Consider the following 26,697-nt stretch of genomic DNA (forward strand, 5'->3'; position numbering starts at 1 on the left):
ATTTCATTGCCTTTGGGGTTTCAGTGGTTTTTAAGCTCCCACATGATATGATCTTTCACGACTGTCAGTAGCAGACCATTATTGCTGTCTTTCCCTCTGGTCTCTATGTATGTACCTATATAAAATAATCCTCTCATTTAAGGCACAGAGGACTACAGCTGCTACCTCAAAATATTCCTAAATATGTCCAGGAAAGTAGGAAATGAAGGGGTTGAAATGGAGATATTAAGAGTCTTCCACAAACCACGTTCACCTTCCAAGATACATTAACAGGAAAGGTGTTGGTAAGTACTGTTGGAGTCACCTACACAGCAAGTTTTCTGACTCCACTCTGTCATTGATGGTTCACACACTGTCCTTTTAAGTTCTGAATTTCTCAACTGGTTCACCCCTCACCCACAACTGCGGACATTGTCTAACCTTCTAAGTCTACGGTTTGGGTTTTTTTTTTCATGTCAAAGGATTTTCTTTAACAGGGAGCAAAGGACAAAGTCAGAAAACTATATGGCTCTTCTTCACATTGGTTCAGAGTAGCAAAAAGAATACAAAGAGTATCTAACTTCACTTTCGTAACATGGTTCTGCTCTCCACATTACAGAAGAAACACCAAATTCTCCATTATCAGTTAAGACAGGTTTGTGCTTGATTTCCAGATAATATTGTATTTTCTTCATTGAAAGCATTCCTTCAAAGTTTTTCAAGGTTTTTTTGTGGTGGTTTGGGGGATTTTTTTGTTTTGGTTTTTGGGAGGTTCGGTTTTGTTTAAACAAACTGCTTTGCAAGTACAATGAAATAAATATACCAAAGTATACCAAAGCACACAACCTTTCATTCTCTGCCTAGAAGCAGATAAATGTACATTTCTTTTTTTTTTACCTTCCTGTCCTTTGCTCCTGCTGAAAGAAAACAAGATTTCCTTGAATTCATATCAAAGTACATTTTAGAGCTCTCAAGCAGTAGATGAAACAGCGGGGGGGGGGGGGAAAAATCAACAATTAAATTCAATCTGTGAGCCAGCAGCAGCAGAGTAGATTAGAAGGTGGTGTTGGACAGATCAAAAAATTACCAGCACAATAAACAGGTGGTAAGTTGAACCCTGATAAGTCTGTAGATAAGTTTGTCTACTACAAGCCCCTACAAAGCTTTGCAGTTGCTAAGTACTTCACAGACCAGGGAAGAGACAGCTCCTTGAGACCTGGGGACTTCCTAGCCTGAGATTGTCTCAAAAGCTGATTATTCTGTTGTTATCCTGATGTGTTTTGTTGTTTGGTTTTGTGTTTCAGTTTTTTTGTTGCTGTTTTGGGGTTGTTTTTAAACCCTATCCAATACCTTCTTATGCACTGAAGGAAGAGTATGAACGCATGCAAAATTTTATTTCCATTCACGTATTTTACAGACTTTTGACTATTTAGTAAGTTGAACCATCCTATACCTTTCCACCCATCCCCCAAAAACCTCGTTAGCTTTTCTTGCTCCCCCTCAACTAGCACAGTACCATGCTACACAGCTGTGGTCCTTTGCTGCTAGTAGTAGTAGCTTTAGAATCAGTAGTGGGGAGGGACTTACACTGGTAACTCGACGGTAGATCTGCGCAGCATTTTGGCACTCGGAATAAGGATACTCAGACGTGGCCATCTCTAGCATACACATCCCAAAAGCATATACATCAACGGATTCATCATATTTCTCCTCATACATCTCAGGGGCCATGAACTCTGGGGTACCTTAAATTAAAAGAACGATTCAGACTCTAAATGTCTCAAAGCGAGCAGAGGCTGCTGGCGTTACTCACCGCAGGAGGAAGCAGACGGGCAGACCTGTGAGACAAGAGAAAGTGGAGGCAAAAAGAAGAGGGAGGAAACCCTTAGTCACTCTGTTGCATCAACATACTTTGTGAGTCTTCCATTGCAAGGCCTTTATGGAGTAAGAACGGCATGAAAGGATTGACGCAATTCCTGTTTTATGCACGTTAGTTGATAGAGGTATCAAAACAGACTACAACAGGCTGGAGTCAAATGGAGGGGAGGGTATAGGAAGAGGGGAAAACTGCAGACTAGCCATAGGCTGCAAACCAAATACTAAGGAGAGTTAAGACACTTACCCTTTCTCCCTGTAAGAAAGGAGGCACATTAAACCTTGTTTCAAAAATTACCTGACTGCCCTCTGCTGCAAAAGAGGTAGTATTGGTAAGAGCCCACAGCTAGTCTCTGACCTGGTGCTCTCCATCTACTTTTTAAAGTAGAATGATTTGGGAAAGGCCTTGCAATGAAAGACACTGTTGTTACAAATGCAAATCTTCATAAAGAAGGATAAAAAGTAATTTTCTGCAAAGGCCACTCACCAGAGCCCTTTTCTTCATATACTTACCTTCCCATCTGCAGTATATTTAAAGGCCTACTGCAGATACAGGCATTAGTGAGGGACATCCTACAGTCAAAAATACTCAGAAATACAGAGAGATTGAGTTACAGGCATAGAGCGTGAGATTCAACAAGTCCCATTTAAATAGTGTGCAGAAAATTATTGCCCAGTGAAGCATCACAGCGTCCCCTCTGTAAGCAGAGGGACTGCATTTTATGTTCAGATTTAATTATAGCCAGAGGTGTAAGTTTGCTTTTTGTCAATTTAAGCACAGAATTATTTCCTGCAGACACCAGATTCAAGACAGTTTACAGATCAGTCTATAGACACTTTACTTGTTTTCACCACACTAAACTGAAAAAAAGGATGTAATTGCAGTCATTTATCCAAGGCTAACCATTACTAGATAGCTAGATATGAAGTAGTAATTTTCCAACGATAAATTTGAAAATAAGACAAGTATACTTAAGAAAATATATTTTTCTCACACTGTGTACTTTTCTTTCCTATTAATACTTTGACCTGGTTAAGATGCAGGAAATATTTCAGCGACAGCTTGCAAGACAATTCACAGGTATACACCATTGATCCCATCTAGGAATCTAGTACAGGACTGTTGAGCAATACTCATTTTAGCAAGCTCTAAATACTGAGAGTGAGAGCAGTTTCATTCCCTGCAGTCTGTTCACGCAAGTATAAAAACAAAGCTGATAAAACCAAATCTTTAAATAATTCACAAGAAAAACTACAACAGTTCCATCAAACCAATTTCTGAAAAGGGTTATTAGTGGATACATAAGAACAGAGCAAGTATTGGGGAAATATTTCCCCAATGCATCCTCCTAACTTATGTAAATCCACGTTCTATAGACTCCTTGAGTAAGGTATTATACCACAGTCTGACTGTGCTATAAGAGAGATATATAGACTTTGATATACCATAGATTTTGATTACTCAAAGTGTAAAGATTTAATATTAACCCCTGGTGACAATCAAAAAAATTGGCTGTATAAATTAATACTAGACTGAATATCAAAATGTTGTTTGGTCACCAAAATGCATTTGTACACTTCTTGAAACATCACATTAAAGCTGAGATTTATATGTAGTCAAGAGTGGTTTTATCAACAATGTTGCACTAAACTCTTGGGCAGGGCAATCAATCTATATTCCAAAATACTTAACATTAATAAACAAATATCAAAAGCACAACCAAAATTTCAACATGTAATCTCATCAGGAGCACAGAACGACCTCAACAGCTAGGAAACAAAGCCTACACATTTTCAGGCTTTGAAATGTACCTTTGAATCCACATTTTTAAGGAAAGCTCTAGTTTCCAAATTGGTAGACTGGCTCACCAGCCTCCAAAACAGGCAAGGCTTACCTATCACACTTTTGGCAAAAGAAGCTCGTTTCAGGGTTGCCAGACCAAGGTCTCCAATCTTGACTGATCCAGTGGGGCCAGTAATGAAGATGTTGTCACATTTTAAGTCTCTATGAATAATGGGAGGAGTGCGCGTGTGTAGAAATTGTAAGCCTTTCAGTATCTGACGGCACCAGCTTCGCAGTACTTTAATTTTCATCACTTTAAATCTTTTCAAATACCTGATAAAAAGAATAACAGTCACTTAAAAAGGTTCTGCTAACAAGCAGTAGATTATGCTGTATTATTTGCTGTTCTGAAGAACGCAAGCAGTTAAAGAGATCCACAAATTTCAACTTCACCTTCTGTCTTAAAATCTACTTTGGCCTTTCAAGACTTCAGAAGAGCTAAAGATTATTTCCCCTCCTAAAACTTAAGCTGCCCTGTTCAGAATTTCTACTCCTTTTCTACAAGCCAGAGGACTATAGTGCTGAAAGATAAGTGTGAACTGCTTGACCGATAGCTAGTAATTAATTTGCATACAAAGTCAACCTTACAGTAATTTGGCATTTGGCTTGCTAAGTTTCAATGCACTGCTTCCCTGACAGAGGGTTAAAAGCTTACGTATTACAATTCTTTATCTGTTCATTTAAGAGGGGTTTTTTTGCCCCTTACCTTTTATCCTGAAGCTGCTTAAATAGTTAGAACCTTTTTGTTGATTAAATATAACTGGGTGGGAAGGTGAGGCACTAGAGCCAAAACACTAATAACCAAGCAAGTACAGAGTTGTTGCAAGCCATGCAAGAGCTCTGAAGTCATTATACCTTAGTTAACAATATTAGTCCAAGCACTCTGGTCAAGGACCCCAGGTTACACTTTAAACCCACTTCAAATTTACTTTTGAATTGTCAAGCAAATCAGAAATTCTTAGAGATCACTTCCCTGGTGCAGGGTGGGGTTCCATGACCCGAGTCTGATCGGTGGTACTACTCACTACTTCAAAAGTGCACACAGATATGGACAGGGCAGGGAAATCTTTAAAAAGGCTCTGCCAAATAATTGACATAGAAGAGTTCATATGTAAAGTCAGTATCCCTTTGCAGGTAGAATGTGACCCAGCCTTAACTGTGCTAACATAGCCACTTTTTAAAATGCCATATCAGAAGAATCAAATTTCATACCAAAAATATTTTCCAATGCTTATGGCCTAAGACTACAGTCTTATTCTACTCCTTAACTTCAATAGATTAGAGATGCCATGGGGTGAATAGCCTATGACAGTATTCACATGCTTTCCAGCAGTGTATTTTTACAACCCTTCTTTGGGTAAAAAATTTAACGTGAAGAGTTGTTTTCTTCCTTTTGAAGTATGGGCTGAAATATATTTAGGGAAAGGAACTAGCATGCTGCATAGACTGAGGACTTTATTCTTATGCAGCCAATGTCATTCAGTCAAAGTTTCAGTTAAAGACCAGTTTCACACTACTGCAAGGCTGGTAGTAAATTCTGTGACCAGCATGGAGTCTAGCAACTACGATCTTAAAAGAAAACCAAGTCATGTTCAATTATTCCATGGTAGTGTTCAGTCTCTTCTGCATATCCACTTAATCAGGAGAAGAAGTTTTGATGAAGTCACTTGAATCAACACCAACATAGAAATGCAGTATATTAATCCCTTTAATTTCTCCAGTTCAAAAGATGATCTGGAAAAATCAAGCTGCTAGCAGTAATATTGCTGTGAAAACAGATCCATAAAAGCAATTGTGACACAGTTCCAGAAGAAAATTAAGTCTCAAGACAGAATGTGACGACAGGCAGGGAGAAAGCCAAGCTAAGGAAGGAGACAAACTGGAGGAGGTTCTGGATCACATCAGCTACCACTTGAATTCTTGCTATTGACACAACCATCATTCACCTCTCTTGCACCTGTTCCAAAGATCACACAGTAGGGGCACTTCAGTTCAGCAGCTGGAATCCCCAATTACATTCTTGGTTTAAAATATGCTATTCTACTGCCAGCTTCTCACTGTTAAAGGACCTGGGTCCAACCATCACCCAGCATCCTGCAGTGATGCTGTCATTTTTCCATAACACTGTCATGAACTAAGTCACATGCCACTTAAGGCAAAAACCATTTTAAAAATGGAAGTTTATATAATTACATAAAAATACATAGACAACCCTATTAGCTAGTATATATTCAGCTTTTGTAATATCATAGGACAACTCAGGCTGGAAAAGGCCTCAGGAGATTTATACTCTTAAGTTTCTGCTCAAGGCAAGGTCAGCCATGAAGCCAGACATGCTTACTCTGGGCTTTATCCAGCCAGGTTTCTAGCATCTCCAAGGATGGAGCCTGCACGATGTCTTGGGGCAACCTACTCCATTGCATGACTACCACTGCTGAAATAGCTTCTCTTTATATCAGTCTGAACCTCTTTCAATTTATACCTATTGTCTCTAATCCTCCCACCAAGCACCACTGCAAAGAGCCTGACTGACTCCCTCATATACCCTAGAAGGCTGCCATAAGGTCTCCCCCAAAGGATCCTCCCCTTCAGGAAGACCAAGTCCAGTTCCCTCAGCCCCTCCTCACAGAGCAGGTACTCCAGCACCTGACCATCTCTGTGGCCCTCCACTGAACTTGTTCCTGCTTAATGTCTTTGTTGTCTATTTTACAGGGCAGTAGTCAATTTAAAGAGAGATATTTGATCTTTGCAAGGCAAAGCAAAGATGAGAACATGAGGCTTTTGTAATAGCTTCAATTAACAGAGAGAAACAGGAACTAGAGTTTGGCTTTCTGTCTCAATGTTGGTTTGGGGTTTTTTGGGGGTGGTTTGTTTTAAACAGGAAGGCTGCTGACCTATAGCATCTCAGCTCAAGGAGCCATAGGAAACCCTACTAAGTCAGCAGCAGTAGTTATGAAGGTATGTGTCCTACCAGATACCTGACACATTCATCTAAAGCAGATCAGGAACACACTACAACAGCCTTAGACAAAACTAGTGTCTGAGACCTAGGTCAGATTAAGTCTTAATTATACTATTAATGAAGACAGCAATTTTTATTTTTTCCCAATATTTTAATTCCATTATAGCACACAAGATCAGAAAGCAGTTTAATTCTTTACTAAAATTGAGTTGTAGAATATTTCCATTGGTATGCAGAAGTCCAGGGACTCTTTGTGCAAAATGAGACATTTGCCCAGACAGCATTTGAAAAGGAATCCACAATATTTTAACATTATTCATGGATGCGTATCTCTCTAAATGTATACAAATACAAAAACAATGACAAAAGTTTACTTTAAGTTATCACCACATTTTTCTTCTATTCACTTTAGATCAAGGGACAACAATGTCTATGTCCCAAGTCTCAAAATGGGGAAGGTATCACTTGTATTAAATGCAGGTAGTGTAAACATACTGAAAAAAGATATGGAAGTAATAGTCAGCCAAATACAATAAGCAAACAGATGTGCAATGTAACTCTAGGAATATGACAGATACATTAAATACTTAATGATATTAAATTTGGCACATCAGAAATTTCCCATATAGTTTACCTGTCAAGCCTCCAGTGAAGTGGACAAGAATAAACTAAATCACCAGTATAACAGAAGCTACAGAATGGTTGGGAAAAAAACCACCCAGAGGTCTACAGTTTAAAAGTTCAATTAAAGAGTCTATTAGTTCTTTCTGGATAAAATAAGACCTTCATACTTCAGAGTACAAAATAATCATAGAGCCAGCAAATCTAAGGTATTTCTTCTTACCAACATCCTACTTTATAATTGTCTATTATTACTTTATCACCTTGTTTATGCCACCAGGTAACAAACAAATCCAAATATTAAAATCTGTGAGGGGGAGAAGAAAGGAGTAAGAAAGGCAGAAAAACGTTAAATCTAATATTACGTATTCTATCACAGAATTAGGTAACTCTAAAAGGCATCTGTACAGAGCTGTAAAACCTTTACTTATTTCTGCTCTGAAAACAGTACGTGGAACAGCAGATGTATTATTTTATCTGAAATATCTTAAACAACCTCAGCCTTCCCTGAACATACAGCTAAAAAGTTGCACTATCTTTAGCCCTCCGGTACTATTTCAAGAGACAAATGCTTCCCTGTAATTGCAGTCCAGACTCCCAAAGAGCCATTTTTCCCTTCTTTAAGTATGTCCATTTGTGGCTATCAATAAGCATTGTAAAAACACAAGACATTCACAGACTATTTTAACCAAATAGATTGCAAATTGTTTCCAGCTTTTACAGCCTGCTTACACATTTAGGACTGGAATGCCTCTCCAAGATTTAAAATGGGCACCAAATTAAGACAACAACCCACAACCCCCGAATTTCAAATGCTGGCAGGTTTATTTCCAGTAGATTAATGGTGACTGGGTGCTCGCAAACAAGCTCACAGCTCTGCAAGTTTCTATAGTGTAAGGCAAAGGCGTGATTTCCGTGTAACACCCCGCAGGCTCCCCACACCACTAGAGGGCCCTCGCAGCAGTTTGATTTGCTGGTGTCTACCTTAACTCTGGCTTAAAAAACAGACTTAGCTTCACTGAAGTACTTCACAGGTTGAAACTGCAGGCATCTGCATACTTCCAGATTTTTTAGGTACTACTTCATGAAGTTTCAACTAAACAAATAGGTGGTGGGTTTTTTTTCTTTTTACATGTTATTTTTACTGTAGTAACACTCAAAACCTCCCAAAAAAAGGTGATTTAATTGATGCTTTGTACTTAACAAAGCAGCTTATGCTAAATGGAAGGCAGCTGGAGATAAAAATAAAATTCTGAGAAGTGAAAATAGAGCAGTCTTCCTGATCTCTCAAAGTAAAAGTTTTCTGCATGTGTTTACTAGGCCATCACAAGGAAGAAAATTACAAGATTGCTAACTTAAAGGATGTTTACCATATTCTGCAGTGCTAGTAAGACTCCTCTTAAACAAGAATTTCCCTACAGAAGTTTAGCCCTCAACAGGAGGGCTCTGTTCCTATCTATTCTGAAATATCATGTATTTCTAGTGCTGATTTTGTGCTCATGATTCTTTAACACTTCAACATGCCTTCATTTACTTACGTTTTCAATGTTCCAGATGTCATAAGCTCTGTCACAAGAACAATACACTTTTTTCCTTTGACTGTAGACTCCCAGGAATCATAGAACCTGACAATATTGGGATGCTGAAGCCCTTTCAGCATCCCAGCTTCTTCTTTAAATCTTTGTCGCTCTGACTTGGACAGCTTCCGATCCTAATGAAAAAGAAAAGGTATGTCAGAAAGCTTTGCTTTATTTCTTACTCAGAGAAGCAGCAACTTGAAAAACAGCTGGGTACAGTCAGTGAACAAGTAAGAATCAGTCTTAAGTGCCATTTTGTTTGCAATTACCCTTAAATACTCTGTTTAGAAGACATTCTACTAGTCTTTATTATCATGTATTTTTCTTAAAATCTGATTGCTCTCAGAGGTAAGAATTGCAAATCTGTAGACTATCTCCTCTTCCCGTTTCCTCCTCCCCTACTCTAATAAATGTAGTCATTACCTGACTTGAGGTGGAAGGGGGACATAATGTCCTCAAATATTCAAGTGATCAAGAATAAAAAAAAAACTGGATCATTTAAAGCATCTCTCAGGCTGTAACATAACAATCTTTAGTTAATCCTAACAGATTGGAATTAGCCTCCATATGGGGGTAGAGCATCAAATCTCTCTAACATATAGTATGTACTTATAACTGTAGAAGAACAAGTGAATGACTTGGACTTTCTTTGATTAAAAGCATGACCTCATGACTGAGCAAGTTTCCTGTAATCTAGCATCAAGGAAAACAAAAACCTAACTCATACTAGAGACAGAAAGCAATCTTTTGGCCAGAGACAGATGATGAAAAAACATTCCTGGATAATACTGTTGTATTATGTACCAACAACCGGCTATCAGATATTGTCAAGACTGAGAAGCTATCACCAGAATAAGCTGCACATCGCAAGAGAAAAGAGTCTCCTCTTGTCATTCAGCGTTCTCAGCTTGACAATGCACTGGTTAAACCAGTCAGATTAATCGACTGATGTAAATTGGACCCACATGCAGTTTGTATTAAAAGAATTCTGTTCAAGATTTTAGAATCATTGTGTTCAACAGTTATTTAGGAATAACCAAAGACCTCTTTGTCAAATCGGAGTAATAATTTTAAGTCACTTCATTCCATACTTCCTTTCAAATTACAAGGAGAGAGTAAAAACAGGCAGGGTTTACTTATACTGCTCACAACCTATTGTCCTCCAGGCAGTAATTCCTCTTCCTTTGCTTACAAGTAATGCTATTGAGAAAACACATTCAGCCATGATAATATCTAAACCATCCTATAGTCACTGAGATCATTAACTTTTTCCTAAGAGGTTCACAGAGTATCTTTGGGCGTGGAAAAACTTAATTTCCAGACGAAGCTCCAGTTTTCAGATGTTTAAAGTTATTCCAGGAGAAAGTTTGAAAAAAGGTTTGAAATTACCTCAGGGATCAGTATCTTATCAGTACCTATAAGTGTCATACTTTTACAGTTCTTAGGAAGATGCTAAATTCTTAAGCCTTGCAAATTTAGTCCATAGACATCAAAAGCATTCAATCCTGTAACTATTTCACTCTGCAGAAATTTGCTCTACCACCTTTTCTCACTCCTTCATAAGCATACTTGCACAAATTTCAATATAACATGCTTGCAGAAACACTCCACAAACATTTAACTATGCACCTCTGCTCTAGGTCTGGGGGTTTTTGTAATATGGAAGTAACACTTCCATTTCAGCTCTCTTATCCATCTAAGAGCTTTCCATTTATTATAATGAACAAGACAGCAAAACTTCTATTCAAGACCTGTTAATCTTGACTGCTACAAACAGTTGTGATACAGAAAACCCGTGAGCTGCAATAGGTATATCAGTCAGACCAATTCACGTGCTTCTAAGAAACATTCAATGCTTCAAGCAATACAAAATCACAGTAACATAATGATTCTTACAGTAAAATAAAACAGATTCTTCTCAGCCTCTGTACTTGACCCATATAATCCACATTTTAAAACTAGTGTATAGCTGTAAATCCAAGTCTTATATGGTAATTAAAGGCTGCAATTACTTTTAAATTTAGCTATAACATGAACACTGGCATTTGTTTTTGTCTAAAACCTAAATTTTAGATATACATTTGGATTCAATTTCCTTTATTTTGTGCATTCTAACAACTTATCTACCACAAACACTACTAACCAGCTTTAGACTATATTTGACATTAAGTTCCCATCTTAATCTACGTAAACCTACTCTCCTTTAAAAGGTTATTCAGTTTTCTCTACTACTGTACTACTAGCCCCAAACAGAAACGAACAAGTGCTAATCACTCTTATCAACGAACAGACTCTCAACAGGCATACATATTTTGACTCATTTCTCTTTCTGGCCACATCAATGGTAGCACTATGTTCCTGCAAACATGTCTGACGTTTAAAACAGACAACACTTCAGTGCTGGCATTAAAAAAACCGCCAAGACAGTGACAATATACTAATTCAACACTTGTTTGCAAGTCACAGTGCCCTAACAATCTGGGACAAGTCTGGACACAAACACAGGCCAGCAAATTTCACCCAGGGAAGACAGCTATGGTTTTGCAACCAAGGAAACATCACACCCTTCAGTAGCATACTGCAGCAGCAAAAGCGAACGTTAAACAGAGCTGAGAGGCTACTTGTTTCATAAGACTAGCAATGCATACTACCTTTAACTACCCTCATTTCCTTGGACACAATCCATACACTCATCCATAACAGTTATTTATATTCCTTCCCTAAAGGAACACTAATGCTAGGTAACGGAAAAGGGTGAATACACTTCAAAAAAAACTACAACCCTAGCATTCTGGAAAATATTAGATCTCGTGTACAATTATACCAACAAAATGAATCTGTGTACACAATGACTGGTTATACTTGTATAAACTACATTTAATGCAATCTGCAAATAGTTAGCCTACAGGCTACCATGCAATTTAGAAGTGACACATACTCTTTCAAAACTTGAGTATCCCATACACCAGAACCTTAAAACATATTACACAGTAAGACCTCCCAGACTGCGTAGAGATAGTCTAGAACAAAGCCCATCCCAAACACTACATTTTGGCATCTTTTGAGCTGCTAGTATGGGCAAATGTGACAACTTCGTGCTCGTTCTTGTACAAAGATGCAATTTAAGCAGCTGCTGAAATATTGAAATAAGCAAGAAAATAGAGCACCATATGTCATTTGGGAGACTGAGAAAGTGTGCTACCAGCCACATTAGGTATGAATACTTGGGGAAAGGGAGGATAATGAGAACATCTTGGTATCACATGAAATCTACACATAAAGTTGCCACATAGCAGAGCTGTAGTGGAGAGAAAGAAGCCATCATCACTTAATGAGAACTTAAAGCAGCATTTCTCAAGATTCTGGGAAGGAGACAGCTTTCACAATCCTCAGTTTTAAGTGTATATACTCCAAGAGACTCAGAAACCCAGTATGTTTTTCCAACAGGCAGCTACTTGGGGCAATACTCAGATTCCACTGTGGCCTTTGAGCAGGGGTTTGCAGGAATATAAGACCCTCACCTCTGTCTCCACATCTAAAGAGGCTGCAAAAAAAAGTTTGTGGTGTATCATTCAAAATAAGCACTCCATTTGATTAAAATATCTCAAGGGTGAATCAAATAAGCAGATCTATCCCCTGCAGCCTCTTTCTTGTAACTCACAGTCTAAATAGGTATATATATGGATCATTTCAGCATGTATTAGCTGTTTTCACCTGGAAGCAAAACTATAGGTTACCAACTTAACATTCCAGTATCACAAAGTATACAAATTTAATGGTTTGGGGTTTTTTTTGTGTTGTTTTTTTTTTTTTAAATCAAACAGCCAGAAAGACACATAAGATGCTTTTCCATAAGCCTGGGAAACTTCAACAATTTTATAAAGAAACCACCACTTTATGAACAGTTAGTAGTATATGGCTTGATATCTTATCCCACAAAGACCAATTTGTTTTTGAATTCCTACTAATAAAATGCACAAGTTGACACCCTCTCTCCTCCCACAGTCTTATTTTTACCATAAGGAAGCAACCTTAGGCAGGCAAGGCAAAGTCCTAAATCTAGGAAGTTAGCAAATCACATTCTTGTATCTCAGTTAGCACGTGCTGAGCAGTTAATAGCCCAAATACTTAAAAATATACAAAGCTATCAAACCGTAGGAGAGCTTGCTTCCCAAAATGCATTTAGCTATCCTATAAAATGGCCAGCATTCTTCCTCCTGAACTTGTAGGTTCCCCAGAGGACTTCAGTGTCACATCCCAATCACTGGGCTGCCCTTCAAACAAACCGAAACAGATGCATCAAGCCCACTCCATTCATTTCATTCATTTCCACCTACATTAAATTGTTTTGACAAGCCAGGACAAACAGCAAGGCTTCCCAGCACATGACCCGAGGTTCTGCAGTGCCAGGGGCCTGAATGGAGACAGGCAGCAAGTGAAACAATTGTTAGCTCAAAACGATTCAATAAGCTTTTCTTGGCTGTTTCCATTTATCCATGTACTTCCCCTCTGATTTCTTTTGGTCAGCAAAGAACTATCAGAGGTGTTCAGTGTAAAACAGGGATCTTGGTCATTCATGATAAGCCAGGTATAGGCTCACTCTTTCAGTACTGTACTTCATTTACAGGAACACTAATTACACACAGAAGTATTACTACCCTCATTTTACCCCTGTACCTAGGTGCCCTAAATAAATGCAAAAAACCCCCAACCCAAAACAACCCTCCATCCCCAAGGTTACCTATTGTAGAAAGCCACAAAAACCAAAGCTCATTAGCAAAAAACGCCTATATTCCTTTGGTGATTGTTTTTCAGCCAAGGTTTAGTATCTATTCAGCATCCTTAATGAAGAAAGAAGATACATTTCTGGCCCATAAATTCATCTTAAAAATCAAATGGTTGCTCACATAGCCATTAGTCTACCAAGTAATTTCTCATACTTTATCCTTTCTACCTCTCCACAGTCCTTCTGAGTTCTGTGCTATTAGTATTGTGACAAGAAATCACACATCTGCAAAGCACATCACACTACCACAACTGGCTGCAGAACCTCGCTCAGACACCTGAAGCAGGAGAGAGACCTTAGCAAGGCATCGTACTCTGCTCAGGCAACGAGTATGCTCTTCGTTCAGATGGAGCTCAACTAAGGGTCTCACCTCCACTGTCCATTTTTACTGACACCAAATGTCCTGAGCTAGATTCTAGGGCAATTCAGCTGGCATTACATGGGCACCGTTATGCAGAAGAGACATGTTGCACTGCACTCTCAAACACATGCTACATGATACCAAGCAAGTGGACAACAGGAGAAATACTCTACATGGAAGGAACTAGATCTGCTAACTCATGCCGTTCATTCTTAAAAGTGATTTTTCTGTTTCTTAATATCAAGTACAGTTAACACAGCCAAGGCACCACGGAACCTTTATGCACAACAGAACAAACCTGACCTAGGAATCTTCCCATGGTCTCCCTCTTCTACAAATAAGTAGACTCACAGATGACAGAGGTCAACTTTGAACTGGATTTTTTTTAAAAAAATAAGACCTTGGTATGTGAGTTGCTACACAATTCAGAGCTGTTCCCTCTTCCACAATATTAGGAGGATAATCAATAAAGAGGAAACAGAGAAGACTGGAGATTTTACGTACTACAGCCAGGTTTTATTAGCTTTCAGCATATCCTACCACTAGATCCAGAAATTCTACATAGCTATATTGCAGGGACAATTAGTGCTTGTTTTGATATTTTTTTTAAACTACACTAAAGCAATACAATGTAGCTTTTACCCGAAGAGATGCACTAGAAAGCACACTAGAAAAATTAGTAGCAATGAACTGTCTTCAAATGGTGTGATCTGAAAATGTACAGCCATGACAGACTTCAAAGTGTTGAATTATAGATAATTTACCTTGATTGTGATTCAGACTATCTATCTGTGCTGAGGTTACACCAAGCAGCATTTTATCAAGCTTTCCCAATGTCTGAAAATTTGAGGGTAAGACACTGCTGCTCCCAGGCTATTATTCAGGGGAAGAAGTATTATACAGAAGAGACAAATGTTCTTCTGTGTGCATTTCTGCAGCATATGAGAAAGGCTTTGCAAGCCTTTTAGGCAAGGTTAATGAGGGGTCATCAGAGGAGAAGCTAGCAAGACTGTGCTCTGATATTCAGCACTGTTAATGGAACTGAGGCTTTGTGGGCTGCAGTGTTCTCATCTTGAAAAAATCTAGCAGTTAAGAGGAAAAATGAGCACAGTGACCACTGAGCTAGATTAATGAAATATCAACAAAGAATCCACTGAGCTTAAAAATCATTCCACATTACACAGTTGGTACCTAGAAATGGAAGTTTCAGTGCATAAGAACTTCATCTACTTTTCTGTGTCAACACATAAACCACTTCAGACTTTCCAGTGTTAAAGACTAGGTAGAGAGGAAAAAAGGGAGGGGGAAGAGACTATTCAGAATACATCCCTGCACAGCAACAGACATGAAAATTGATCAAGGATCTGCACAGATCCTTCCACCACTATACCTTTCTACAAATCATTGAACACAATAAACCAATTAAATAGAACCAAACAGCTGCTGTTCCAGAAGTATGCATGCAAGGGTTTTTTTTTCATTTGACAGTAGCATTTCTCAAACCCTCAGAGCATTTGAGTGCCCTGCCCAAGAGCTTAGTTGTATAATATAGTGTTTGAAGAGTTACATAAACCTTCAGCTAACCAGAGTTAGAAATCAGGTCTGCATATCTAGTGGAAGACATTCAGTCTTCAGTCAACTCCTGGTTCATGCATGTTTCTTGCTACAGCTCTTCTACCTTCCAATAGTCAACCTTTCACAGGCAAGTCTCTCCAGTCTCTACACAAGGCTGTAAGAGTTGATTCCAAAGTTTGCACTTGGTAATTTGGGGCTCTCAGCACAACGGGGAAGATCATCAGCTGCGAAGATTGCCAGCAGCTCAGTAAAAAAGAGTTTAGAAAAAGCAATACATTAAAACTGCAGCTACTGAGGACAGCGAGTGCCAGATCATGATACCCCAAAGTAGCACATGAAAAGTCACTAGAACAAGAGCTGCCTGAGCATAGCCATGAACACACCCAGGCTGCACTCCACACATAAGGAATAATCTATTAAAACAGACTGCCTTACTATACACTGTTTGTTCTTTAGATAAATTATTATTTCTCCCCCCAAAAATACATGCGTTAGCCAAAATATAAGCTTTAAAAAGGAGAAAGACCAAACCAAAAAGCTACTCGCCAAAGGCAAGAACAGAAAGTCACACTTCCTTGCCACAAAGCTGCAACGCCCAAAGTCCTCTCCAGCTTTCAGAGGGCTAGGTATCTCCCAACCTTTAAACTCCTCAACTATCCCTCCCAAGTCATGCATCCCCAGAAACAGCTCTGCAAAGACTTCTACAAAGCTTTTAAGAAGAAAGGGTTTGCTTGCTTCCTTAATTCTGGTTGTGTTAGTCCTTAACTTAGCCCTGCTTCAGTGTTGCTTTCTCACCCACACTTAGGGAATGCAGAAACAAAGATCCATCTCTACAGCTGCATAAAGTCACATGGTTTGGGGGGAAAGGAGACTATAATACACGTATTTCTTCACATTAGGCTGCGAAGTTCCAGAACAATGACTTGCAAAGGAAGAAAAGCAGATAATCATATCAATATGATAGAATCGTAAGTGAATCTAAGGATCTCGGTATTCCTGCACTCTGGATGCTGGTAACCCATACTTAGGAATCATAGAGTCATTTAGGTTAGAAAGGACTTTTAAGATCATCCAGTCCAACTGTTAACCCAGCACTGCCAACTCCACTGTTAAACAATGTCCTTAAGCACCACATCTACACATCTTTCTAATACCCCCTGGGATGGTGACTCAACCACTTCCGCAGGCAGCCTGTTCCAGTGCTTGGCAACCCTTTTGCTGAAGAAATTTTTCCTAATATCCAATCTAAACTCCCCAACACAATTTGATGCCGTTTCCTCTCCTACTATCAAAAGTAACTTGGGAGAAGAGACCAACACCCAACTCGCTACAACCTCCTTTCAAGTCACTGTGGAGAGCGAAAAGGTCTCCCCTCAGCCTCCTTTACTCCAGACTAAACCACCCCAGTTCCTTCAGCTGCTCCTCATAAGACTTGTTTCTAGACCCTTCACCACCTTCATTGCTGCTCTTTGGACATGCTCCAGCACCCCAATGTCTTTCTTGCAGTGAGGGGCCCAAAACTTCAGTCCCTTCCCTCTTCATCTTAGCTTGATAATGACAAAGTTCCTGAGGACAGGTAGCGAAATGAAAAGCAATGCCAAGTTAATGCTTAGGTACTGAAAATACAATTTCATAATGCTGCTTGGAAAGTCTCCACAAGAAGAATCAATTTATATAAGCTACAGATAGTCTTCATGGAGTATGCAAATAACCTTGAAAAAGATAACGCTAGAGTATAATATACTCTTTTCCATTGCGTTAAATATGTAGGCTTAAAACAGTTATTACACTTTTTAAAGTTCCTGATGAAGGGTAAGTATTTTTTCCAGGCTTCCCCTTACAGAAAGCGTTCAAAATGCTTTAAGTTTCAGGTTGACTACTTGTGTACTTTCCTAAGTGAAAGGTCAAGGGATTATTTGCGTTAGTTGTACAGTTTACTGGTAAAAAGCATTTACCTGTACATTCTCTTCATTTTCATTTCATTTTCATTTTTGGCATTTCAGTGCACAACAAAATGCGCAGCACACAAAATTCACTAGAAGATGCAGTTAGTTAAAAACACACGCACACAAAAATTTGGTTCTTCTTTCTCTTACCACTGATACAGGTAAGTGACACAGCAAATGTGTGCAAGCTTATTGCTGCTGCTCGAAGATTAGAATTAAAGAAACAAATTACACATATCTTGGCAGAGATGATATTTGGGTAAACTGATAGCAGGAAGAAGAGGAGGATGGAAATGAAACTCTCAATGACCAGATAGAAGAGGAACAGACAGAAGCCTTCCTGAGTTAGGATTTATTCTGAAGAAGTCAATTATACATATCCTAACGGGGCGGGGGGGGGGGAAGCCCGATACTTGAGTAAGCTGCAGAAAATAAGAACACTTTGTCTAAATATTGAAGGGGGAGTATCTGCAATGGAAGCCTATGTATCTGACCAAATGATACTAGCACCGCTCCCCAGTTTATCCTGCAACTGTATGTCAGTTTTGATGAAGTATGATTCATCACCCCAGGGGAAGGGGGGAGACCACCACCAATAATTATATTCCTCTGATGTTGTCACTTCCCATTTCTACATATGCAGTAGCACCTGTGCCAGCAGTAGTAGTAGCAGCATCTAAGACACCTGGTGGCAGCAATGTCATAGACTTAACCCATGCTTGAAGAGACATCCTCAGTAAGAGTCTCCTGATAACACAAGAGGCATCAGAACTGAAGTTGGTGCTTGCTTGCACCAGGTTTTAGCATCATTAAACACAACTGATCTGTAACTAGTAACAGTTGTTCAGTCCTTCCAGTTCTTCAGCTAAAAAAAAAAAACAAGTTGGCTAAATCCTCAAGTTTCCAGGATCCCATGATTCACGAGAACAAGTCTACTGCTAATATTGTTATTGTACAGGAAGCAGACAGTAAAGAATAACTAGAACACGCAAAAATAAAGATGCTTTAAGAAAAGGGAAGTTAGGAACTCTGCAAAGATGAGCTCACAAAACTGTTGAGTTACAAAGCCATTCTGCCTCACTTCCTCACATTTAACAACTGGCAGAAGTGGGATCGGAACTGTAAGGAGCATGCAAATACAATGTGCATCATGAACCTAGCAGGAGAAAAACACTTTTGTTTCTCTGCAGTACAACAGTAGATCAGAATGTTTCCTCCTCATGTAAGGTCACAAGAAATCTTAAAGTACAACTTCCAATAACAAAGTTTACCTTTTGTTACAGTAGCACTGTTGGAATTTTTATTTTCAGCAATCCAAAGGTGACTACACTGCTACACTAGTGCACTTCAATACCACGTGCAATACTAGAGGGAAGGCTCATGCCCAGCACTCAGATGGATACATGCAAGAATGCTGCTTAGACACTGGGGCAGCCAGCTATACCTCAAGTCCCCCTTGAAAAGATAATGACAGAGAACCTTTACAACTCCACAAGGGCTAGAATAGCCTGGAAGCCTGTCAGCCAGACAAAGAATTCAGCCAGTGCAGGTTTTCAGGTTTCCACTTAAATTTTAAGCACCACAAGTAGGACATACCTGGCAGTAAAGCACCTCCATTTTACCACCTATGAGTCTCTAGTAGACTACGAGCTGTTTTCTAGAGCTGTGTTGTATTAATGTATATATTCACGCACAAGTCTATACTACTACTCTCCCCACGCTCTCACATCAGCAGAAATATTCATAGGCAAAGCAAGCAGGCCAAACTGAAGAACTGAACCAAATTCCACTCCCACAGAAAACAATGACTACAACTAATCAGTACCTTGCCTAATCCCACAATTTCCTTTGGGAAACTTGCACTCTTCAGAATACAGCCATGAAAACTACATAGCAGCTTCAGAGTAAGCCAAGGACTATATTCATACTTGATCAAATCAATTATATATTTTCCTTTGCTCTCCACTCAACCAGTAAAAGAAAGATTTTAAACAGTAGATATGAAACCTACAGCTTAGACATGAACTCCTCTGGAATCTCTCAGGTCCTCAGGAATCTGGTCTAAGAACAGCAAGCAACTGTTTAGGCTTCGGTCATTACTATTCTAGGGTTGCTCTAGGCAGCATTTGTGTTTCCTTGCAGAAAAGTCTAGAAAAAAAGATGGCTAACAGTTTTATTCAATTTATTCATCCTGAGAGGCTAAACATAAGGAACAGTAATCAAAATGCCAGCCTATGCAAAAATAATTAGTATTATAAAAGAGAGCTCATGTATTTATTTTCATTTTTAAAGTGCTATTTGATCCATGTAAGATAAATGGATACGTTTGCTATCTGTACCAGTTCACAATCAGGCTTACATTTATTATATACAGCTTATTACAGAATTAAAGTGTTAGCTGAAGTGAATACTTGATGAGCTGTTAACCAGCTGGACCATCTTGTCACTTGGCTCAGATGCCTCATTAGAAGTTGAGGGTCACCATCAATTCTCATTTTGCACTGAATTGATTGCTTTGTCAGCAAGAGGGAAGGAACATCCAATCATCTCTGTTTAATTTTACTATGAAAATCCAATTCTCCATTCAGGGGGTGACAATACTGCAGAAAAAAGCCTCCTCCACAATCCATTCTGGTTCCCTTACAGATTTATTAACTCATTGCATCAAGAGAGCAACTGTAGCTTTTGTTTCACATATTTCTGTATGACCATAAAAGTCCTTTTATGAGTAGATACATGTCTAGAACATAGGGTGAACACTTAACCAATTCTGATACAGGCAAATCCATTCAGAAAATCAAAAACATACTACAGTTATTCATCCTATACTTCACAAAGCTGTTGGCAAATGGAAGGAGTTACCTATCTCCACTTTCCAATTTGCTGAAAAGTTGCATCAATGTGCTGGTTGGAAACCATGCAGAAGTGTCAAGGTGACTCCAAAGACTTAACCATCAAAGTAGGAGGTACACAAGTACTAGTAGTGTTCCTGTACCTCCAACTAGTTCCTTTGCAAAAAATCCCAGCATAAAGCCTAGAGGTAATAAACTTGTCTATGCAAGTATTTAAGCAGCAGTCCCTGCAAGGCTGGCCCCTGCACTCCTCCAGTTGTAAAATGAACTCACATCAGCCTGCAGTACACATTAGCTTCAAGTTTACATACTACATCAGTATGTATATTGCATATGCAGTCTGATTACACTAGAGGAGTTAATCTTCCCAGCTTTGCTTCTTTTCTTGCAAATGCATCCAAAAAAAAGTACTTCATTTAATTTACAAACTTGTGGATTACTAGCAGTTATGACAGGATGACATACAAAGTGTAGGCCAAGTACTGGCAGCCAAGAGAAAATCCTTACAGTAATCACTAGAGAACCATGCCAGACATCTCTCATTTGGATATCTCATTCAGTGATCCTCCAGGGATTTATCATAAACCCCTCAAATAATTGCCAGGTGTTCCACATGTTCCTGTAAGATAAACGAAATCAAAACGAGATCTCATGTAGAGAAAGACTAAAGAGTTCCACAAACGGAGTTTTATGGGGTGAACAAAGTTTGAATTCTAGATCAGGTCTCAGGAATACCTTGCATAAATACTAGTATTAGCATTTCGAAGATAAAAGTCCTAGAACACTTTGGAGGAGCACATTTTCCTTTTTTTAAGACTCACTGCATCAATGACACAGTCTTCCTCTGATCTTCCAGAATGCCCATGTTCATATCAGGCTTCTCACAAAGAGAAGCAGTAATAATTTTTCTGTACTTACCTGACAGGTTGACTTATGAAATCAGGTTCTTGCATCACTCACATGTTTATTGTAGACTTTCACACCTATGTTTACAACACACTATGTACATCTTCCTTGGCAAACACCACACAAGATGTAGATCTAAAAAGCTACTCAAAGTCAGAAATATTTCAGACAATATCAAATGTACCACTCATACGTCAATTTAATAATAGGCACATTATCTTTCACAAGGCAAGGAAACTGAGCATAGTTAAGTCAGGAGAAAGAAAACACTCAAATATTTAACAGTAGGCAAGTGGTAGGATGAACAACTAAGAAAGCTGGCATGATGAAGCGTACTCTGCATCCAGAAGCAGATATTGGCTTACAGTTCAACCCTGAATAATAGTAAAATGAGTTCAAATACAAGAGAGAACACAGTGTAATTGAAATGCAGATGGAGGGACCAGTCAGCTCCTGTTATCTAAAGCAACACAGAATACAATATATAAAAACAGTGAGTGTTTTGCTGTGTGGTAAATCAAGGTAATAACACGTGCACCTTGGACATAACAGGACTATCTTTACAGAAGTTGAAAAACAAAAACCAAACCCTTAACTGTTGGATCCACCTGCAAGAGGCGGCTTTGACAACTTAAATTTAGTGTCACAAGACAGCTGAGATGAAATATTGTCAACAGTGACATCTCCAAGGTGATTCAAAGCAGACAGCTAGGGAAAATTGCTAGAAGTTTGGGATGAATATTCAGGATTTTTATTCTTGGAATTTGGGGGCTATATACGGTAGTACTGCCATTGGTAAGGCTAGTCTGTATTAAAATAAGTTTGGGTTTTTTTCTGAAGAATACTACTGGGAATATCCTGCACTGCCAGAACACAAACCATGACCTAGACAACCTCAGATACTCACCACGACCTATCTACAGATCAGCTATTCAAACTGTTACAGCTTATCCAAAAAGCCTGTTTCTCATTATGTTGTGCTTTAGTCACATACTGTCTGTCCTTGGTCTGGTGCCATTTTATTTCAATTGTTTGAAGAGGAACACTGAAGGAATTTCTTGAAGACAAACTATAATGCCTGAGATGTCACGGTCCAAAGGGCCTACCTTAAATGGGTCATCACAACCTGTAAACATGCTTCTTCGTTTTCAATTTACCTCCTACTTTGTCACACTGAAGAACTCTGCCCACAGTTCAAAATTAATTTTAGTTGTGAACTAAAAAGCATTAAAAGTAAATTTAAGATTCAAATACTCTTTCCATACAGTGAAATATCTGATGTTCTGTGCATCATATACCAAAATTAGTAATCATGTTTAACACTGAAAAAGTTTCCTTAGCCAAAGAGTTATCTGAAAACATTTTTTGCACTGTGGCTCCGTCTGAAGCATACTCTTATGTGTTCAGCAACTCTGCATACACAAGAAGTCACGGAAGCTGGAATTCAAATGAAAGTGGTTTCTCAGAAAAGCTGCATAAGTGTTCTGGTGCTGCATCCCTTGCTTCAGCAGAATAACTACATTTCTGTGGGGATAAGAGTGGGTAAGCAGATTTGAGACATTCCGTATTTCTGTTTAAATTAAATTCCTTGCCCTACCACACAACGCCAAACAACATCCTAGTAAAACAATTTTAATTATGCTAAAGACAGTATCATAAAGATACTAGACACTCCGACCTGGTTTTAGTCTCAAATCTACTAGAGTTACTACTTTAAGTACACAGGCTTACTCTTGCTAGAAAGGTCAGTCAAGGCTTATCTTTACCCACTCTTGAGGCAACTGAGGCTACATGAGACCCCTTTTTCACACGCAGAGACAAGACCCAGATAGATCTCTAGACAGGTATTTAATAGAGCAGCCATATTCATTTTCAGAATAAGAGCCTTCTGCCCAACTACCAGGCAACAGGATATGAGTAAAGCAGGACAAAGTCCATATAAGCAGCAGTCTGGAAGCACCTGAGAACCAGTTCCTTTGTCCATCCTCTGTTGCCACTCCCACATTTTCTTCAATTAACTCGGAAACAATTCAAGTGCCAAGCTAAACTTTCCAATGAAAATTCTAATGTTTGAATGCTTAGTATCTAGACATATTGGTGAGAACCTCACCAGTTCCTTCTGAAGAGTAGCAGGTAGCTCTCATTTTTTCTCCTTAAGACCCTACCACTGCAATATAAAATAATTTTTTCCACAAGATGGCTACAATCCAAATAGAGACCTCAGTACTTTCAAGGGACAGCTGTGTCAAATAGTCTCTTGGGAGTCCAATTTTAAGACCTCTTTTGCTACAGGATCAAAAGCTGTTAGTGTCATTAGATAGTTTTAAATCCTCAAAACACGAGAATTCTTAAGACAGTTTTCTTGTTGCCACCACAGAGTTTTGTGCTTAGAACTTCAAGTTGCTTAGTTTGGGCCACAAAATTGAATTATTACAAGAGGCAGACAGGGAAGGCAAGTACTTTAACTGCTCCTCATTTTTTTAAGTGTTTACCAGAAATGAGAGCCAGGGATAAGCACCTGCTGCTGCAGCACGTCAGAAATATTGGAAATAGGCTTCAGTAGCCAGCAATAACATTAGAGTACAAAGTGTCAAGTTTTAAAACTCAAAATTTATTATTAACTGCTCCAATATCAATACTTAACAGCCTGCAATTGTGAAAGAGGGATGAGAACAACAGGCTGTCCAATAAGCAGGAGCTGGACAGATGAATCAGTCTCAGAGTCACAGTCCTATCCTCAAAGCGGTTAGCAGGCTGAAAACTTTATGAACAGGCTTCTTAATGAGTTGCAATGTAGCTGTCCATCAGAAACAGACATTCCCCGTGTGATTTCACTTTGCAAGTAATAAAATCCAGACTGCATTGCAAACAAAGAACTGCAGTTCCCCCTCTGCTTGCTCTTGCCCTGAGCACTTTGTCTACAGAGGCTGCTAGCTTTTTGATGCTATTTTAATCTCTCCTATACTTCCAACACATGTTGTATCTCACAGAAACTCTCTTGTAATTTGCTATTTCAAAGTACACTTTCTCAGACAGACCTGGTCCATACTTAGTCACCTTCTGTTGAAGGTTCACATAACCAATCAGTTTTACTCTACATCCACATAAATTAATGCTCAGTACAAACCAAGCTGAGATAGCCTGAGCACTTTCAACATACTAAATTGCTGACTCAGTCCTAAAATCTCTGTTTCAGTATTAGTCACATATATAAGGCTGCAAGGTGGAAACTGAAATTTGTGCTGCTATGAACCCTTATCTCAGCCAATGTCGGTATGCTTGCATCTAAATAAGGACTTCACAAGAGATCTATTGGCAGTGATCTACCTTGTAGAAATAGGATGCTCTTCTCCAAAATACATGTTATTTCCAAAACAGACAGTGGAACGGGATGGTATCGTGAGAACACGGTGAAATCTTATGACCAGAGAAGATACTATAGCTACAAGTACCCAGAATGTAATTTAAAAAAAAAAAATGGAGGGAACAATTTCCAGGTAATCCAAGGGATAACTGCCTTTTCCTATTATAAGCTCCTGCCAACACTTCCAAAGCACTGTCAAGTTTTCACTTCCCAGGAGAGGCAAACATTAGACATAGCACAGACCTGGCTCTGAGCTAATTAAAAAGGTATTCCCATACAATGTGCTAGACACTAAACACTAGAACAAAACTAAAAGCAGTTAAATGCTACTCTGATTATAGCTATGTTTAGATTGTTTAGATTTCTTGCACTTGTTTCATTTACATACATTTCTTTGGGCTTTTATTTTTCCCCTCCCTCTGCACAATCATGACTACTATCATAAAAAACCAAACATTTATCTAACTGCAGTCTGTATAGCAACAGTGTTCACTAGTGGCCCTATTTCACTTAAATCCTGAAGATCAAGAGTCTATTTTGATGTTAAAAATCCAAAAGGTATTTAAAAGGCCAAACTAAACATACTAACTCCTGTATTTTAAAATACATTAGAAAAGGATAATTACTAAATCTAGTAAAGAAAATTCCATTCTATCCATATATTTTTTCCTTCAAGGCTTGTGGGAAAGCAGACAGATTGACAATGGCATTTGCTTTTAAAATAAAAATATTCACTTTGCAAGATGTAAATTTACTATAAAGCCATTTAAGCAGTATAATTTCACAAATGTTTGCATGACTAACTACAACATACCAGTACCAAAGCTAGTTCTTCATCACCTGAACACTGAGGTTAATAACTGCAAAGGCTGCTGCTTCTGCAAAAATAGAGGCTGTTGTTCCACAAAAGGTTTACTTGAAAAGTTCAATTCCTATTCCTCCAGAGAAACTTACGTCCTGATGAAGCAAGCCATTTTAAGGATATTAAACTTTACTGGCTTAAACAGTTGCAACACAAACAAGGGAACTGAATTATATTGCACATTGTACAGCTTGCTTTCATTTCCCATCATGAGGGTTTGACTTGCACATGCTGTACACAAAGTAATTATAAATTTTTAAGACAAAGCCAACATGCATTGTAACTTGAACAAACTGCTTCATATGGCATCATATGGATGCTAACATGAACTACTAGTAGGCTAGAACATGGATCAAGTCTTCAGAGTTTAAAAAAAGATAGTATCCAAGTAAGTCTAATCTAGAAAGTGTCACTTATTTTAAAGCTTTATTATCCGAAAACTATTTACTTGGAAATACTTCCTCAGCTCAAGGACAACCCACCTGTCTCAACACTTCTTTTAGGTCCCTGCTTCACAACTGAATTAAAAAAGCTTAAGGCACCAATCGATGTAACAAAGCAACTTTTCTCTGAAGCATCTGGACCATCTTGGCTGAAGCTTCTTAAACAATTAAGCGACAGACAGACACATGGCTTGAAAACTTGCAGCCCAGGTGGTTAAGGTACACACCAGTTGCGCAACTGAAAGCGGGATCTTATGACAGGAATCAAACAGAAGTGGTGCTACCTAATGTATTAGCCCTACATGTCCTGGTAAAGAATTCAAAAGTAGATGACCACTATGTAAATATAGAGCATTGCCAACACATTTCTTCCAAAGACAGCTTGCAAAAGTACAGACCCAATCTCCAAGAAAGTTTCATGCTTATGCTACGGAGGTGACCTCTCGATCTGCTTGATTGACTGTGCAGTCCAAAAATGGCAGTAACCAAATTCAGTAAGCAGTTTCCTAACACTGGATGAGTGACCTGTATTCACACTGTCAAGAGAAAAAACACACCTGACTGACATTCATGTTAAGCACATGCATCCACATACACTGCGCTAACTCAACAGTATTACAACAATATATACAACTGATTTCTCAGTTCTGGGCTCTCAGTCACAGACTCTTTTCATTTCACTACAAGTCCAGGTTAAAAACAGAATGTTTTGTGGCATTAAAGAAAATTTTAATAGTACTTCTAG

At 38.7% G+C, this 26,697-nt stretch overlaps 1 protein-coding gene across 6 annotated transcripts in view; it reads right to left on the bottom strand.

The window, feature by feature from the left end:
• WNK1 (WNK lysine deficient protein kinase 1) overlaps window positions 1-26,697 on the bottom strand; it is a 106,324-nt gene that overhangs the window by 61,438 nt on the left and 18,189 nt on the right. For all 6 annotated transcript variants that reach the window (XM_075115875.1, XM_075115885.1, XM_075115858.1 and 3 more), the window contains exons 2-4: window positions 8,819-8,991; window positions 3,750-3,970; window positions 1,567-1,724 (exon numbers count right to left, since the gene is read on the bottom strand). In XM_075115875.1, coding sequence (XP_074971976.1) covers window positions 1,567-1,724; window positions 3,750-3,970; window positions 8,819-8,991 — 552 coding nt within the window. The remainder of the gene's footprint in view (window positions 1-1,566; window positions 1,725-3,749; window positions 3,971-8,818; window positions 8,992-26,697) is intronic.

Source organism: Phalacrocorax aristotelis, chromosome 1 (assembly GCF_949628215.1).
Source record: "Phalacrocorax aristotelis chromosome 1, bGulAri2.1, whole genome shotgun sequence".
Classification (NCBI taxonomy): Eukaryota; Metazoa; Chordata; class Aves; order Suliformes; family Phalacrocoracidae; genus Phalacrocorax; species Phalacrocorax aristotelis.